Below are 15,880 nucleotides of genomic sequence, written 5' to 3'. Positions count from 1 at the left end.
TAAAAAAGCTTGATTACCAGGTCCCACGCAGTCTAATCGTTGCAGCTGTTAACCTACAGTTTTCTCTAAAAACGTTTTATTTTAGTTATAATGTTGGTTAGTTCTCGCCCCCCCAAATAAAAGCGGCAGCTGCTCTTCCCTTCCGGGTCCTTCTTGCCCCGGACTTACACCCCCCAACAGAGAGAGAGAGAGATCATAACAACCAAATCATTCAGTTAGCTACAGTGATGAACTAAAAAAATATCATATCAAATTACGAATTTGAAATCTAAGGTTAGGTCCATATCGGTGTCCACCAGGCTCTAGATGTAGCTAAGCATAACAGGTAAATAACAAGGTAAATACGATTTAAGCGTTATTCCAGCATATTCGATGCCGATCGGTCTTCTCTTGCTATTACAGAAAGTGGCACGCTACGCAAAGACAGTAAACTACATCCGGAAGCCGATTTTACACCTTTATACAAAACGCTGGCGCCGATGTCCACTAATTACCCCAGCCACAAAGTCAAAATGGATTACGCCGTTAAAATTCATGAAAACATCTATTTGCTTTTTTTGTTGTCTTAATGTAGGGTTAGGCATACGGTTAGCAGTATGGTTAGGTTTAAAATCTGATTTAAAAAAAGTATATAAATGGTAGAAATAGGCGAAGTTTATAACTTTGTGACTGTGGTAACTAGTGACTACCGCAGGCGCAGTGCAAAGACACCAGGGGCTAAATGAGGATACTGAGCATGCGCACAAAGACTCAGCGAGGGGATTTTATAAATGCTCCGGAGTAGCGTTGATTGCGTTCGATTTGATTGCCTCCCGGAATCCCTTGCCACTGTTCTGGCCGACAACAAAGTCGGTTAACAACAAGTTATGTAGGCTAAACACGTGGGGGTAGGGCGTAATAATAATATATTTATGCCATTCAGCAGACCATTCTATCCCAAAGCTACTTACAGTCATGCGTGCATACAATGAGTTGCCATTGATCATGACTCTCTGTTCTATGACATTACAAATAAGAGTCATAAGGTGCTCTGTAGCGGGGAGCTTTGTTAAAGAGTGAACATTTATCACGCATCGCTACAGAGCATCTTATGACTCTTATTTGTAATGTCATAGAACAGAGAGTCATGATCAATGGCAACTCATTGTATGCACGCATGACTGTAAGTAGCTTTGTCATGTAAGTCTGTAAGTCATGATCAATGGCAATGGGTCTGGAAGCATACGGACCTTATTTTTCATATCTGTGAGAAATAATTACAACTTTTTTTTTTAAGGATAAATAGAAACACCTTTTAATAGGGTTAGAGTTTCCACACGGCCATATTTCCATGTTACACGGCTTGTTTACTGAAGACAGGGTGGACTATCTGTGCTAATTAGCTGTCGGCGTCTCTGAACACCTGTATGTAAACGGAAGACAAAAGCCACAAATTTATCACTGAAAATACTGTTGGCTGCAACTGTGTTAGAACAGGTTAAAACAGTGTACAGTAAGTGTATGTTTTACATATGTGGAATTATTTTGATGATATATGAATGTAGATGGGTTTATGTTTTTAGAAACCATGCCGTATTTGGGAATAGATTCACGTTTAGATGGGAGTATTTTGGTCTTCCAAAGCCAATTCTCACTTTGAACATAACATGTAAATTTTTTGGAGTTCGTGGACTAAGGAGTAATTTTAGGCTCCTTATAGTCCAATAATGGGCTAACAATGAGTAAAATTCAGTGTTTTCACACGCAGAAGTTATGCTTGTGATAAACGCTTTATCTGCCTTCGCAATGAAAACGAGTTAAAAAGTTATATCATATATGTTAGGGAAAGGAGATGTTTGTTTCTGAACGATGCACCATGCTGCCTTGTTGACGATATGACCAAGCGTTGTAGATTACCATTAAAGTTGAGCAGGGTGCGCCTCCCTCACCGTCACATTGACGGGATATAGCCCGGTTCAACCAGGGGCATCTTAATCAAATCCCCTTCCGTCCATCTTCCACTGTCTCTTTATGGGAAATGGTGCCCTCTTTTGGAAGAAAATGTTGGTGAAATTTTAAAAAATGGGTGAAATGACAAACAAATAAATGAGGAGGGGGATCCCATGTAGGCATGTGGGAAAGGGGGCTGAACAGGAGTATGTAGTTCTAGAAGTGTGGTTGGGAGGGGGGGGGGGGGGGGATATGTTAATAGTGAACTTTTACAACCTGTGTAAGAGACGAGGGGTTGATGGTCCTTAAGAATATAGAAGGTCAAGATAGGAGATGTGTAACATGGTGTTGGGATTTTAATGCTCATAGTATGCTCTCTGGAGAGGGTTATGGACTGATGTAAGTGTTGGAGGAACTACTGGATGAGAAAAGGCTTGTGAGTCTTAATGATGGCCGGGGAACTGGGTTTGACCCAGTAAGTGGATATTAATCTGCTCTGGTTCTTGATCTGATCTACACTTCAATGGCAGGCAGATGTAGTTGGTCGGTTTAGGAGGAATCTACATGGGGTAGTTGTCACCTATCCTATCGTGTACTGTAGGATGGTGGAAGATTTAGTAGGCAATGGATTGAGGAGTAGGATATTTGGGAAAGCGGAATAGGGTCAGTTTCAGGAGTTGAGTGAACAGCATCTGTCTCAGGTTTATCTCAATGCAGATATAGAAACTTTGAATGATGGAGTAAGAACAGCAATAATAGGTGCCTCAAGGCATGTGTTTCCTATGGGTACAGGGGGCAGAAAGAGCACGGCAGGTGATTCCTATGTGTACAGGGGGCAGAAAGAGCACGGCAGGTGATTCCTATGTGTACAGGGGGCAGAAAGAGCACGGCAGGTGATTCCTATGTGTACAGGGGGCAGAAGGAGCACGGCAGGTGATTCCTATGTGTACAGGGGGCAGAAAGAGCAAGGCAGGTGATTCCTATGGGTACAGGGGGCAGAAAGAGCACGACAGGTGATTCCTATGGGTACAGGGGGCAGAAAGAGCACGACAGGTGATTCCTATGGGTACAGGGGGCAGAAAGAGCACGACAGGTGATTCCTATGGGTACAGGGGGCAGAAAGAGTAACGCAGGTGATTCCTATGGGTACAGGAGGCAGAAAGAGCACGACAGGTGATTCCTATGGGTACAGGGGGCAGAAAGAGTAATGCAGTTCCCTGGTGAATCATTGTCAAGAGGAGACAGAAGGGGGAACACACATTATTTCAGTTCCATAAATATGTGAGGGAAAGGGAGCGATCATCATTTTCTTCAACAAGCTTTAAAGGCGAGAAGTAAGGAAAAATGCCAACTTTTTTTTTCAGGATACTGTTTTCCACAAAGTTATCCGAAAATACTAAAATGGTGTGAAATGGTTTCATTAAGAAAGTAAGCACATTTTCCATTAACGCCTTTTTGCCATTAGAGCTAGTTAAGGATAGAGATGATGCTGCATGGATGATGCTTACTATCCGGTCTACTGGGAGTACGAGTGTTTTACCGGGAATGCACATCAAGCCTAGATTGTGCTGATCTAGAGACCATGCATGATCGGTTACTTCTGGCCGGGGGAATTATGTTAAGAGACCCTACTGTTCTTCAGAAAGTTTGGAAAGGTTTGTATCTTACATAAAATGCCAAACTAATGTAAATAAACGATGTAACATGAAGTTATGCCCATGTGGGAACACGAATCACAACGCTACAAAGTAATTTAACCTGTTTTTTTAAAAAAGAAAAACGGGTTAAAGTGGTTATGATTCGAGTTCCTACATGGGCATAACTTCATGTTACGGCGCTTATTTACAGCAGATCTAGGCAGCCACCTGTGCTAACTAGTCATCTAGGGTACTCAAACACCTTTTGTGTTAGTATAACTGGGGAGGAAGTGTACGGATCTGTGCAAAAATACCTTTTTTTTAGGGACAGTTTGACATTTTATTGGGAGGGGGGGTGGGGCTAGTCCAACTAAAGGTGTCCTAAAAAGAAAAATCGCCCTCCGCTTGTACTGGTAAAAAAAGAGAGAAAAAAAGCCATGCTTAGAATTAACCAAAAATTATGTTTATGACTACAAATAACCATAACTGGAGCAACCCTGTGTTTATAGACACAACATGCTAAAGCATGTTTTTATTTGGCACAGTAAATGCCGTGCGGGGCTACAGGCCAGGAGGTTGAGGGTTTGTAGACCACCACGTACGACCTCACTTCTCCGTGCCGGTTCCATTCCACTAGGATCAGAGTCGTCTGCAGACAATCGTCAGCTAGGGGGAAATCAGATGTGCTATATTTTGATGCTATATTTGGAATTGTATAAAATGTATGCAATCAGATTTCCTCAAATGTTTCTGTGCCAATGCACCACACAACCAATAAACAAAACATATCAACTTCGGGCACTTCAATAACTTCAACACCACAAATTGACGATGTCAATTCTTGACAAACAGAAAATACATTCCTCCCTACCCAGTATGGAAGGCTTGACATTCCTCCCTACCCAGTATGGAAGGGTTGACATTCCTCCCTACCCAGTATGGAAGGCTTGGCATTCCTCCCTACCCAGTATGGAAGGCTTGGCATTCCTCCCTACCCAGTATGGAAGGCTTGGCATTCCTCCCTACCCAGTATGGAAGGCTTGGCATTCCTCCCTACCCAGTATGGAAGGCTTGACATTCCTCCCTACCCAGTATGGAAGGCTTGACATTCCTCCCTACCCAGTATGGAAGGCTTGACATTCCTCCCTACCCAGTATGGAAGGCTTGACATTCCTCCCTACCCAGTATGGAAGGCTTGACATTCCTCCCTACCCAGTATGGAAGGCTTGGCATTCCTCCCTACCCAGTATGGAAGGCTTGGCATTCCTCCCTACCCAGTATGGAAGGCTTGACATTCCTCCCTACCCAGTATGGAAGGCTTGACATTCCTCCCTACCCAGTATGGAAGGCTTGACATTCCTCCCTACCCAGTATGGAAGGCTTGACATTCCTCCCTAACCAGTATGGAAGGCTTGACATTCCTCCCTAACCAGTATGGAAGGCTTGACATTCCTCCCTACCCAGTATGGAAGGCTTGACATTCCTCCCTAACCAGTATGGAAGGCTTGACATTCCTCCCTACCCAGTATGGAAGGCTGTGCTTGACGATCTCTGAATGTCATTATACTTTTTGTTGTTTTGTAACAGATTTCTCTTTCCATTCATCAAATGGTCGCTGCACAGTTTGGATAGATTTTTTAAAATGTATTTGTCAGTTAAATGTTTGGAGGTTGTTATAAGTTGCTTCAGTTGTCTGTGTCACCCAACTGCGCCGGTATATTAAAAATGTGTTCTTACCAGATTGACTCTTAACAGGAATTATTAGTCTCTGGGTCTCACCCAACAACAGGGGTGTGAACAGTTTGGGGTCACATGGGTTGTGAGGTGGTTTGTTACTACACCAATAAATCATAATATCCATCCGGACCTTTGAGACGGTACCTTTTCAAATCGTACTTGCTGATTCAAATGGTCAAAGCTTGATGATTAGTTGATTTTATTTGAATCAGCTGTGTAGTGCTAGGGCAACAAACCAAAACGTGCCCGAGGAACGAGTTTGGGAAACGCTTCTTTAGGGTGTCTATAGCTAGGTTTTCATCCAATTGGTGACAGATTGTCATGGCAATATTCTAAAATCTGCATAACCCCCCCCCCCATCAGTTCTTTCCATCAAATTGACTTGTGTGTGTGTATACGTAGTGCACATAAAAAATACGTTTTGCAGTTGAATTCCCATTAAATGGGTTTCCAATCTCATTTTAAACTCTAGGCCTACTGATGGTTTTGTCACAAATAAAATGTTGCGAATGTTCCCCCTCTGCTATTGGTACATGCGCTCTACAGCTTGCAGATAAGGTATAGCCCGCATGATGAGATTATTGTGGACAAAAGTGCAAGATTATTTGTCAAATTGCAGCCAATTGTATCGCTCATAATGTCACCAGGATAAGACCCTGGATATTTATTGGAAAGGAGCATCAAGCTCATCACCGTGCTATTCCACCACCATTTTTAAGTTCTTAACCTATTTCATCTAGCTTAGTAAACGACATCCTTTCCCATGATGTCGTGACGTTGTTTTTTCTATCCGACATGTACTTTGCAAAAAAAAAACACAAAGGTTGGATGGTTAATGTCGAGCCATTTTTGAGGATGCTGGAATTATATTTTGGGACAAACGTGTGCAAGTCTACAGAATACTTTTTGAGGATTGCCTAATCAGGTTACAACATTGTGACCGGTTGTGTTTATGCCTCACAAAAGGTAATACATTTTGAAAGTTAAATGATAAATATTTAGGCTATATTGAAGTGTTAGGTTCTTGGTGCGTAAGGAAACAGGGGCTTGGATTGGACGTTTTCACTGCAGCCTGAAGTAGACGTTTGTACTTAAACAATAATGCATTTATTTATTGTATTGTGGCGTTAAATGCTAGTCTAGGTAGGATAATTGTATTGTTCCTAAACAAGATCAATAGGGGAACATTTGAGTCTGGTGTCTCATGTCCTCACTGTTCTTTCATGCGTAATGATCCACCTGGCCTCTCCGCTGTCCATCAGCTATTCATATTGGTTCTTGTGGATTCATATTGAAAATTGATGCAGCTTTGAATGCATGTATGTTTGCTATGCTTGCTAGTTAGCGTATTGCAGATCTGGACAAACTATCCACCTAGCACTATTGTCACTATGAATGGTGGATAGACAGTTTAGACTGGTAGACTATATTGTTATTGTGGTATAGTAAAAGTTAGCGTGCGAAAAAGCGTAGTCCATAAGACAAGTACCACATATGGGGGAGGCGGAGGCCAACAGATGAGTAAATGTGGCTAGGATGGAAGAAATTACATAGTAAATATGGCTAGGATGGAAGAAATTACAGTAAATATGGCTAGGATGGAAGAAATTACAGTAAATATGGCTAGGATGGAAGAAATGACATAGTAAATATGGCTAGGATGGAAGAAATTACATAGTAAATATGGCTAGGATGGAAGAAATTACAGTAAATATGGCTAGGATGGAAGAAATTACAGTAAATATGGCTAGGATGGAAGAAATTACAGTAAATATGGCTAGGATGGAAGAAATGACACAGTAAATATGGCTAGGATGGAAGAAATGACACAGTAAATATGGCTAGGATGGAAGAAATGACATAGTAAATATGGCTAGGATGGAAGAAATGACATAGTAAATATGGCTAGGATGGTAGAAATTACAGTAAATATGGCTAGGATGGAAGAAATTACATAGTAAATATGGCTAGGATGGAAGATATTACATAGTAAATATGGCTAGGATGGAAGAAATTACATAGTAAATATGGCTAGGATGGTAGAAATGACATAGTAAATATGGCTAGGATGGAAGAAATGACAGTAAATATGGCTAGGATGGTAGAAATTACAGTAAATATGGCTAGGATGGAAGAAATGACACAGTAAATATGGCTAGGATGGAAGAAATGACACAGTAAATATGGCTAGGATGGAAGAAATGACACAGTAAATATGGCTAGGATGGAAGAAATTACAGTAAATATGGCTAGGATGGAAGAAATTACATAGTAAATATGGCTAGGATGGTAGAAATGACAGTAAATATGGCTAGGATGGAAGAAATTACAGTAAATATGGCTAGGATGGAAGAAATTACATAGTAAATATGGCTAGGATGGAAGAAATGACACAGTAAATATGGCTAGGATGGAAGAAATGACAGTAAATATGGCTAGGATGGAAGAAATGACATAGTAAATATGGCTAGGATGGAAGAAATTACAGTAAATATGGCTAGGATGGAAGAAATTACAGTAAATATGGCTAGGATGGAAGAAATGACACAGTAAATATGGCTAGGATGGAAGAAATTACATAGTAAATATGGCTAGGATGGAAGAAATTACATAGTAAATATGGCTAGGATGGAAGAAATTACATAGTAAATATGGCTAGGATGGAAGAAATTACAGTAAATATGGCTAGGATGGAAGAAATTACATAGTAAATATGGCTAGGATGGAAGAAATTACAGTAAATTATGACTAGGATGGAAGAAATGACATAGTAAATATGGCTAGGATGGTAGAAATTACATAGTAAATAAACCGGGGGGGAAAGTGCACTACCCTCTCCTGTGCCGAAAATGTAAGTTAGACAACCCTCCCCTGTTTTGCTCCGTTCCAGTAAATGTCGGACTGTCCCTTATTTGAAAAATGTCCTACTGACAGATATCGGGTATATCAGCATCTGTTTCCAAAACAGTTTGGCAAGCGATGATTGTTGACGTTTCTGAATGTTAAAACACCTCGTCGGAATTGTAGTTCACTCGAAAACCAACCGTGGGCGACGCTAACCACTGAGAACCAAACTTAGAAGGGTTTTCCACGGCTACTTTCACTGTAGCCTGGTCCCAGATCTGTTGTCTCCTCCTGTAGTCTGGGCCCAGATCTGTTGCCTCTTCCTGTAGTCTGGGCCCAGATCTGTTGCCTCTTCCTGTAGCCTGGTCGGAGGTCTGTTGCCTCCTCCTGTAGCCTGGTCCCAGGTCTGTTGCCTCCTCCTGTAGCCTGGTCCCAGGTCTGTTGCCTCCTCCTGTAGCCTGGTCCCAGGTCTGTTGCCTCCTCTTGTAGCCTGGTCCCAGGTCTGTTGCCTCCTCCTGTAGCCTGGCCCCAGGTCTGTTGCCTGGTCCCAGGTCTGTTGCCTGGTCCCAGGTCTGTTGTCTCCTCCTGTAGCCTGGTCCCAGGTCTGTTGCCTGGTCCCAGGTCTGTTGCCTCCTCCTGTAGCCTGGTCCCAGATCTGTTGCCTCCTCCTGTAGCCTGGTCCCAGGTCTGTTGCCTCCTCCTGTAGCCTGGTCCCAGGTCTGTTGCCTCCTCCTGTAGCCTGGTCCCAGGTCTGTTGCCTCCTCCTGTAGCCTGGCCCCAGGTCTGTTGCCTCCTCCTGTAGCCAGGTCCTAGGTCTGTTGCCTGGTCCCAGGTCTGTTGTCTCCTCCTGTTGCCTGGTCCCAGGTCTGTTGTCTCCTCCTGTAGCCTGGTCCCAGGTCTGTAGCCTGGTCCCAGGTCTGTTGCCTGGTCCCAGGTCTGTTGCCTCCTCCTGTAGCCTGGTCCCAGATCTGTTGCCTCCTCCTGTAGCCTGGTCCCAGGTCTGTTGCCTCCTCCTGTAGCCTGGTCCCAGGTCTGTTGCCTCCTCCTGTAGCCTGGTCCCAGGTCTGTTGCCTCCTCCTGTAGCCTGGTCCCAGATCTGTTGCCTCCTCCTGTAGCCTGGCCCCAGGTCTGTTGCCTCCTCCTGTAGCCTGGTCCCAGGTCTGTTGCCTCCTCCTGTAGCCTGGTCCCAGGTCTGTTGCCTCCTCCTGTAGCCTGGTCCCAGATCTGTTGCCTCCTCCTGTAGCCTGGCCCCAGGTCTGTTGCCTCCTCCTGTAGCCTGGCCCCAGGTCTGTTGCCTCCTCCTGTAGCCTGGCCCCAGGTCTGTTGCCTCCTCCTGTAGCCAGGTCCTAGGTCTGTTGCCTGGTCCCAGGTCTGTTGTCTCCTCCTGTAGCCTGGTCCTAGATCTGTTGCCTCCTCCTGTAGCCTGGTCCCAGGTCTGTTGTCTCCTCCTGTAGCCTGGTCCCAGGTCTGTAGCCTGGTCCCAGGTCTGTTGTCTCCTGTAGCCTGGCCCCAGATCTGTTGCCTCCTCCTGTAGCTTGAGTCTGAACGCTCTAAATGAACTGATATGATCTAAACTTTTTTTTATTTTTTATTCACACTGATTATTCATAACGGTAGTTGAATGTGATTTATTTTATTAAATTTGTTTGTTTTGTTATTGTGTGCTGAATTATATTGTTTTATACACGTATGTTTTGTTGTTCTGTTTTTATTGTAATGTATTCAGGGCTCTTGTGAAAGAGATGTTTTGAATCTAATTTATTATAATTTTTTTTATAGAAGGAAGCAAACAGCCACAGTCGATGGAGAACGATCAACACAACCAGCGGCAGGTCAATCACCCAAGGCCCTTCTTCTATGTTCAGCCGGCTTCTCAACCTTACTACAACATGTATCAGCATCATCATCAGTGGCAAAATATGAACTACCCATATAACCACTATACCTTACCTGGTTCAGGTAGGTCTACTTTTCATGTTTTTAATGAGTGTGTCCCAAATGGAACCCTATTCCCTATGTAGTGCACTACTTTATACCAGGGCCCTATGGAACCCTATTCCCTATGTAGTGCACTACTTTATACCAGGGCCCTATGGAACCCTATTCCCTATGTAGTGCACTACTTTATACCAGGGCCCTATGGAACCCTATTCCCTATGTAGTGCACTACTTTATACCAGTGCCCTATGGAACCCTATTCCCTATGTAGTGCACTACTTTATACCAGGGCCCTATGGGCCACATAGTTCACTATACTAGGGAATAGGGTGCCATTTGAGTCGTACACTTTATTTCTCAAACCAGAATTATGGAGTATTAGTTTACAGTGGATGATTTTCATTGATGCAAATACACAACGTGACAAAAGTATATAGACACCTGCTCGTCCAACATCTCATTCCAGAATCATGGGCATTCATATGGAGTTGGTCCCCCCCCTTTGCTGCAATAACAGCCTCCACTCTTCTGGGAAGGCTTCCCACTAGATGTTGGAACATTGCTGCTATAACAGCCTCCTCTCTTCTGGGAAGGCTTTCCACTAGATGTTGGAACATTGCTGTGGGGACTTGCTTCCATTCAGCCACAAAAGCATTAGTGAGGTCGGGCGATTAGGCCTGGCTCGCAGTCGGCGTTCCAATCCATCCCAAAGGTGTTCGATGGGTTTGAGGGCTCTGCAGGCCAGTCAAGTTCTTCCACACCGATCTTGACAAACCATTTCTGTATGGGAATTGTCATGCTGAACAGGAAAGGGCCTTCCCCAAACAGTTACCACAAAGTTGAAAGCACAGAATCGTCTAGAATGTTATTGTATGCTGTTGCGTTAAGATTTCCCTTCACTGTAACGAAGGGGCCCGAACCATGAAAAACAGCCCCAGACCATTATTCCTCCTCTACCAAACTATACAGTCTCCTGGCATCCACCAAACCCAGATCAGTCTGTCGGACTGCCAGAATGGAAGCGCGATTCATCACTCCAAAGAACACGTTTCCACTGCTCCAGAGTTCAATGGCGGTGAGCTTTATACCACTCCAGCCAGACGGGTAGCGCACGGGCTTGTGTGCGACTACTCGGCCATGGAAACCCATTTCACGACGCTCCAGATGAACAGTTCTTGTGGTGATGTTGCTTCCGGAGGCAGTTTGGAACTCTGTAGTGAGTGTTGCTTCAGCACTCGGCGGTCCCGTTCTGTGAGCTTGTGTGGCCTACCACTTCGCGGCTGAGCCGTTGTTGCTCCTAGATGTTTTCACTTCACAATAACAGCACTTACAGTTGACCGGGGCAGCTCTAGCAGGGCAGAAATATGACGAACTGACCTGTTGGAAAGGTGACATCCTATGACGGTGCCACATTGAAAGTCACTGAGCTCTTCAGTAATGCCATTCTACTGACAATGTTTGTCTATGGAGATTGCATGGCTTTTTGCTCAATTTTATACACCTGTCAGCAACGGATGTGGTCTGAAAAAACCAAATCCACTAACTTGAAAGGGTTTCTAAATACTTGTTGTATGTATAGTGTATTACTGCATGGTCATATTGTCTTGATGAAACCATGTGTTCTCTACAGGAAGTTATCCTTTTGGACGTCCTAGTTCATACATGTCCCCATACCCATACATGCAGTATCCTGGTCAGTACATTGTTCCACACATGCATCCAGTTGATTACAGATGCATGTACGACCCACCTCGTTTCCACCCACCTCCGATGCATGACCCCATGTTCCGCCACCAACAACAACAACAACAACAACACTACAGTGTATGTATTATTGTGTTCAGATGTATAAGACAATTTCTGTATTTTTAAATGTTTTATATTCAATTCATTAGATTATTAATTAATTCATTATTTCATTTGTTCATTAACCATCACCAGGCTCAGGCCCAGAGAGAGGTGGCCTGCTCGGAGGCTCAGACCCAGTCCAGTGATGCTCTGAACAAGCTCCAGACCAACGAGAAGCAGGGCTCTGAGAAAGAACTTGATTCCGGAGTTGTTTCCCAAGCTTCTGGAATCTTCTCGTCAGAGAATAAGGAAGGGAAACGTGAGGTGGGGGGAGACATGCACAGTAGTCATGGAGCCTCGTATGGTAAGTTGGAAAGCAGCCGTTTGCAATCGTCGTCTCCACTGGCCAGGTTGTTCAGCGTCAGTGACTCCACAGCGGCGGTCTACGACGGCGATTCGAGTCGGAGCCTTGGAGACCTGGGGCTTCAGGAGGGCTGGGCTGTAGACTCTGACGAGGAGCTCCCATTGGACAGCTCATCTGTTCAGGAGGAGGATATCCAGGACACGCGGCATCACGCAGAGGATGAGTCTCTTCATAGCTGTTCTTCTGAGAATCTTTGCCTCCTGTCCGCCGTCTCGCAGTCCGACGACAGCCCCAGACCCGAAGACCCAGACAACCAGGCAGAGGAGGGGAGCGCCAATCCAGACGGTACTAGTTCCACTGAGGCACTTCTGAGGCCTCGGAGTCACTGCTCCAACCTGCTCTCCCCCCAGTCACGACCATCACCCTTAGCCTCTGACTGGCAACCCTTAGAGCAACATGAAGGAGAAACGTTTGATGTTCCAGATGGGAGTCTGTGTGAACTGGATGTTGACCTGTCCTACCAGATCCTCTGTCTGCCCTTTGACAAGGTTACTATTTATTTTTTTATTTATTATTATTTATTTTTTACAATACTTTCTATGGAATAGGTTTTTATAGCTGAATTGTTTGAGAGGAGAGCTTGTAAGTTAAGCATTTCATTATGTATCTGTATGGTCAAATAAACTTTTTTTATTTTAAATTGACAAGGTGTTTACAGCAAGCGCTCTGCAGAAGGACGTCTCTACCAGCTCCAGCGTTGCTCTGCTGTGTGAAGACCTCCAGGCCTCTCTGTCGTCTTCTCTCGCTACTTCCTCCACCACCCCAGTCCGTCACCACCACCACTACTACTGCCAGCCACAGACGGCTCACGAGAGGCTCAGTGTCCTGTGTTCATCCCTGGACGAGCTCTCGTCCCGGGACGAGATGTTCTCCACCGATCTGGAGGACGTGGATGTGTTTCCCGGATGTTCAGTCTACGCAAGGGGGAGGTTCTCTGACGACCTCGGAGAGGCAGAGGTCAAGGAAGTCTGTCCCCAGTCCAAGAAGCTCATGTGCGTCTGTTGTGGCTCGAGCCTGCTGAAAGGAGGAGGGGTGAGCAGCAGGGTTAAAGTTCATCACAGCCCCAGGGTGTACGCCGCCGGGGACTCTGACGAGGTGGTCGAGCAGGAACAACGAGGATGTGTAAGGACTTGTGAGAGAACGCACCCCAGTAGGGTGGTCGTGAAGAAGCACCCTGTCCACAAGAAACACCAGCCTCTCCCTCTACACATCCGACATGCTCCCAAGCACAGCTGTAAGAGAGACCAGTGGAGAGAGGCTATTGGGCCCGAGGAGCAGGAACCAGAGACCGTGTTGGTGGGATCAGAGCTGAAGTATTATGAAGGCCATGTGGTGGAGGGGGAGAGTGGACACGGAACTGGGGATAAGCAACACGGGACATGTAAAGGACATTTTCATTGCTTTGCTTCCAAAATGGCGCCCTATTTCCTTACCGACGCACTTAACCATACATTTGCTCTGTCTTATCTCCGCTGTAGATGGACTGTGCCGAGACGGCGTTAATACTTCAGATCCGGGCACATGGGAGAGTGGAGGTGCCAAGCCTAGACAGAAACCACACAGCTCACTGCCACGACCAGGTACCATAACCCAACCCTCGTCAATATATTTAATTGATATTATCCTTTCGGTCGTCCTAAATATCCGTGCTCGTATTTATAAAGCGTACTAGAGTATGAATGCTAATGTAGTTTAGCTTAGTTTAGTTTAGCTTTATAGATCGGCAGCGTAGCCTAGTGGTTAGAGCTTTGGACTAGTAACCGGAAGGTTGCAAGTTCAAACCCCCGAGCTGATAACGTACAAATCTGTCGTTCTGCCCCTGAACAGGCAGTTAACCCACTGTTCCTAGGCCATCATTGAAAATAAGAATTTGTTATTGTGAGTGTCTTATGGTTCTGGCCCGATTTGTTTTCAGAGAGACCAGCACTGAGGAAAGCTCTGTGTAAGCCGCTGGTATACCAGAGAGTCAGAGATGAGGAAAATGACGACGAGGTGCCACAACCATTTCAGAGGAGAAGGTTTCCTTTATCTACTCTTGTTTCACTATCTATCGACTATTCACTATATTAGGATGTGTCCCAAATGCACTACATTTGACCAGAGCCCTATGGACCCTATTCCCTCTATAGTGCACTACGTTTGACGAAAGTGCACCATAAAAGGAGAATAGGGTACTGTTTGGTGAGACGCATGTGTAATTTTTGAGATGTTGGTCTATGAATCCACTTCTAAATCCACTTCTCTCTGTTTTTTTTCTCCAGGTTCCACCAAGAGAAGAAACACAAGGTTTTGATATCACATCCTTGATGAAATCAAAGAAAATGTCACAAACAAAGAGCACTTAGTAAAATGCATAACAGAAAATGTTTCGGATGGACACCATTTTGTTTTTGTGATAAATAAAACCAAGGAGATAAAGCACTTCCAGGAGGTCCATAGGCACTCAGTTGGCTAGCACTGTACTGTATGTTGGTAAAATGTCCCCTCGTCAGCACAGGGTTTGGTGGCTTTGAAAATCAGATTTGAACTGTTGTGACCAGTGGATTATTAAAATTAATTTCATAACACACACTAGTCTGTCTGGTTTATTAAACATGTGTATGTAAGTGTTAATTTAAAACTGTATTCATTTTAATTGTGCACATTATTAAAATTTTAAAAATGAAATGAACAGGAAATGGCAAATAAAACATCTTGGCAATATTGGGCCTTTGTGATACAGCCTGGAATAGGCTGTAACTATAGATTGCCTTAGAGCGCTGTGATACAGCCTGGAATAGAACCAGGGTCTGTAGTGACACCTCTAGCACTGAGATGCAGTGCCTTAGACCGCTGTGCCACTCGGGAGCCTAAAATATAAATCCAACAATTTAAAAGATTATGCTGTGTTACAGTTCATATATTAGGAAATCAGTCAATTGAAATAAATAAATTAGGCCCTAATCTATGGATTTCACAGGACTGGGCGGGGTCGCGGCCATGGGTGGGCCTGGGACGGCATAGACCCACCCACTTGGGAGCTAGGCCAACCCACTGGGGAGCCAATCATAATGAGTTTTTCCCCACAGATAGGGCTTTATTACAGACAGAAATAGCCCCCACAGCCCCCCCTTTAATGTCCCCAGCACAAGGTGCACATGCATGCTGTTTAATTCGTTTCTTGATATGCCACACTTGTCAACTGGATGGATTGTCTTGACAAATTATAAAACGCTCACTAACAGGGATGTAAACAAATTTGTGCACAACATTTTAGAGACATTTTTGTGTGTATGGAACATTTCTGGGATGTTTTATTTCAGTCGATGGAACATGGAACAACACTTCACATGTTGTGTTTATTTTTTGTTCAGTATGTGTGTATATTATATACGTGTAAAGGTGTTTTTTTAAGAAAGATGTCATGACGGCTGCGGTGCAATTAAGAATTAGCCCAAAAACACACAACCCGCGATCAATACATTTTCACCCGCAGCGTCGTTTTCAAAGTTACAAAAAAGAAATCCGGTAAACCGCGAACTTGGAAGGGCAACCCTGGTGGTTTCTGTACTGTACGTCTAGATGATTTTTACATTTTTAACGC

The 15,880-nt window shown here is 44.4% G+C and overlaps 1 protein-coding gene across 1 annotated transcript; it reads left to right on the top strand.

The window, feature by feature from the left end:
• Nucleotides 1-1,344: 1,344 nt before the first annotated feature.
• Nucleotides 1,345-14,862, top strand: LOC139399185 (bucky ball-like). Its single transcript, XM_071144700.1, has 8 exons — nucleotides 1,345-1,492; nucleotides 9,927-10,106; nucleotides 11,716-11,909; nucleotides 12,027-12,785; nucleotides 12,946-13,678; nucleotides 13,776-13,877; nucleotides 14,213-14,315; nucleotides 14,559-14,862. Exons 2-8 carry the CDS (start codon nucleotides 9,950-9,952, stop codon nucleotides 14,602-14,604), a joined length of 2,094 nt encoding a protein of 697 aa, XP_071000801.1. The 5' UTR covers nucleotides 1,345-1,492; nucleotides 9,927-9,949; the 3' UTR covers nucleotides 14,605-14,862.
• Nucleotides 14,863-15,880: the final 1,018 nt, after the last annotated feature.

This window comes from Oncorhynchus clarkii, unplaced genomic scaffold, assembly GCF_045791955.1.
Source record: "Oncorhynchus clarkii lewisi isolate Uvic-CL-2024 unplaced genomic scaffold, UVic_Ocla_1.0 unplaced_contig_1372_pilon_pilon, whole genome shotgun sequence".
In the NCBI taxonomy this organism is placed as follows: Eukaryota; Metazoa; Chordata; class Actinopteri; order Salmoniformes; family Salmonidae; genus Oncorhynchus; species Oncorhynchus clarkii.
The sequence above is the reverse complement of the archived record's forward strand: the minus strand, read 5'-3'. Positions and strand labels throughout refer to the sequence as shown.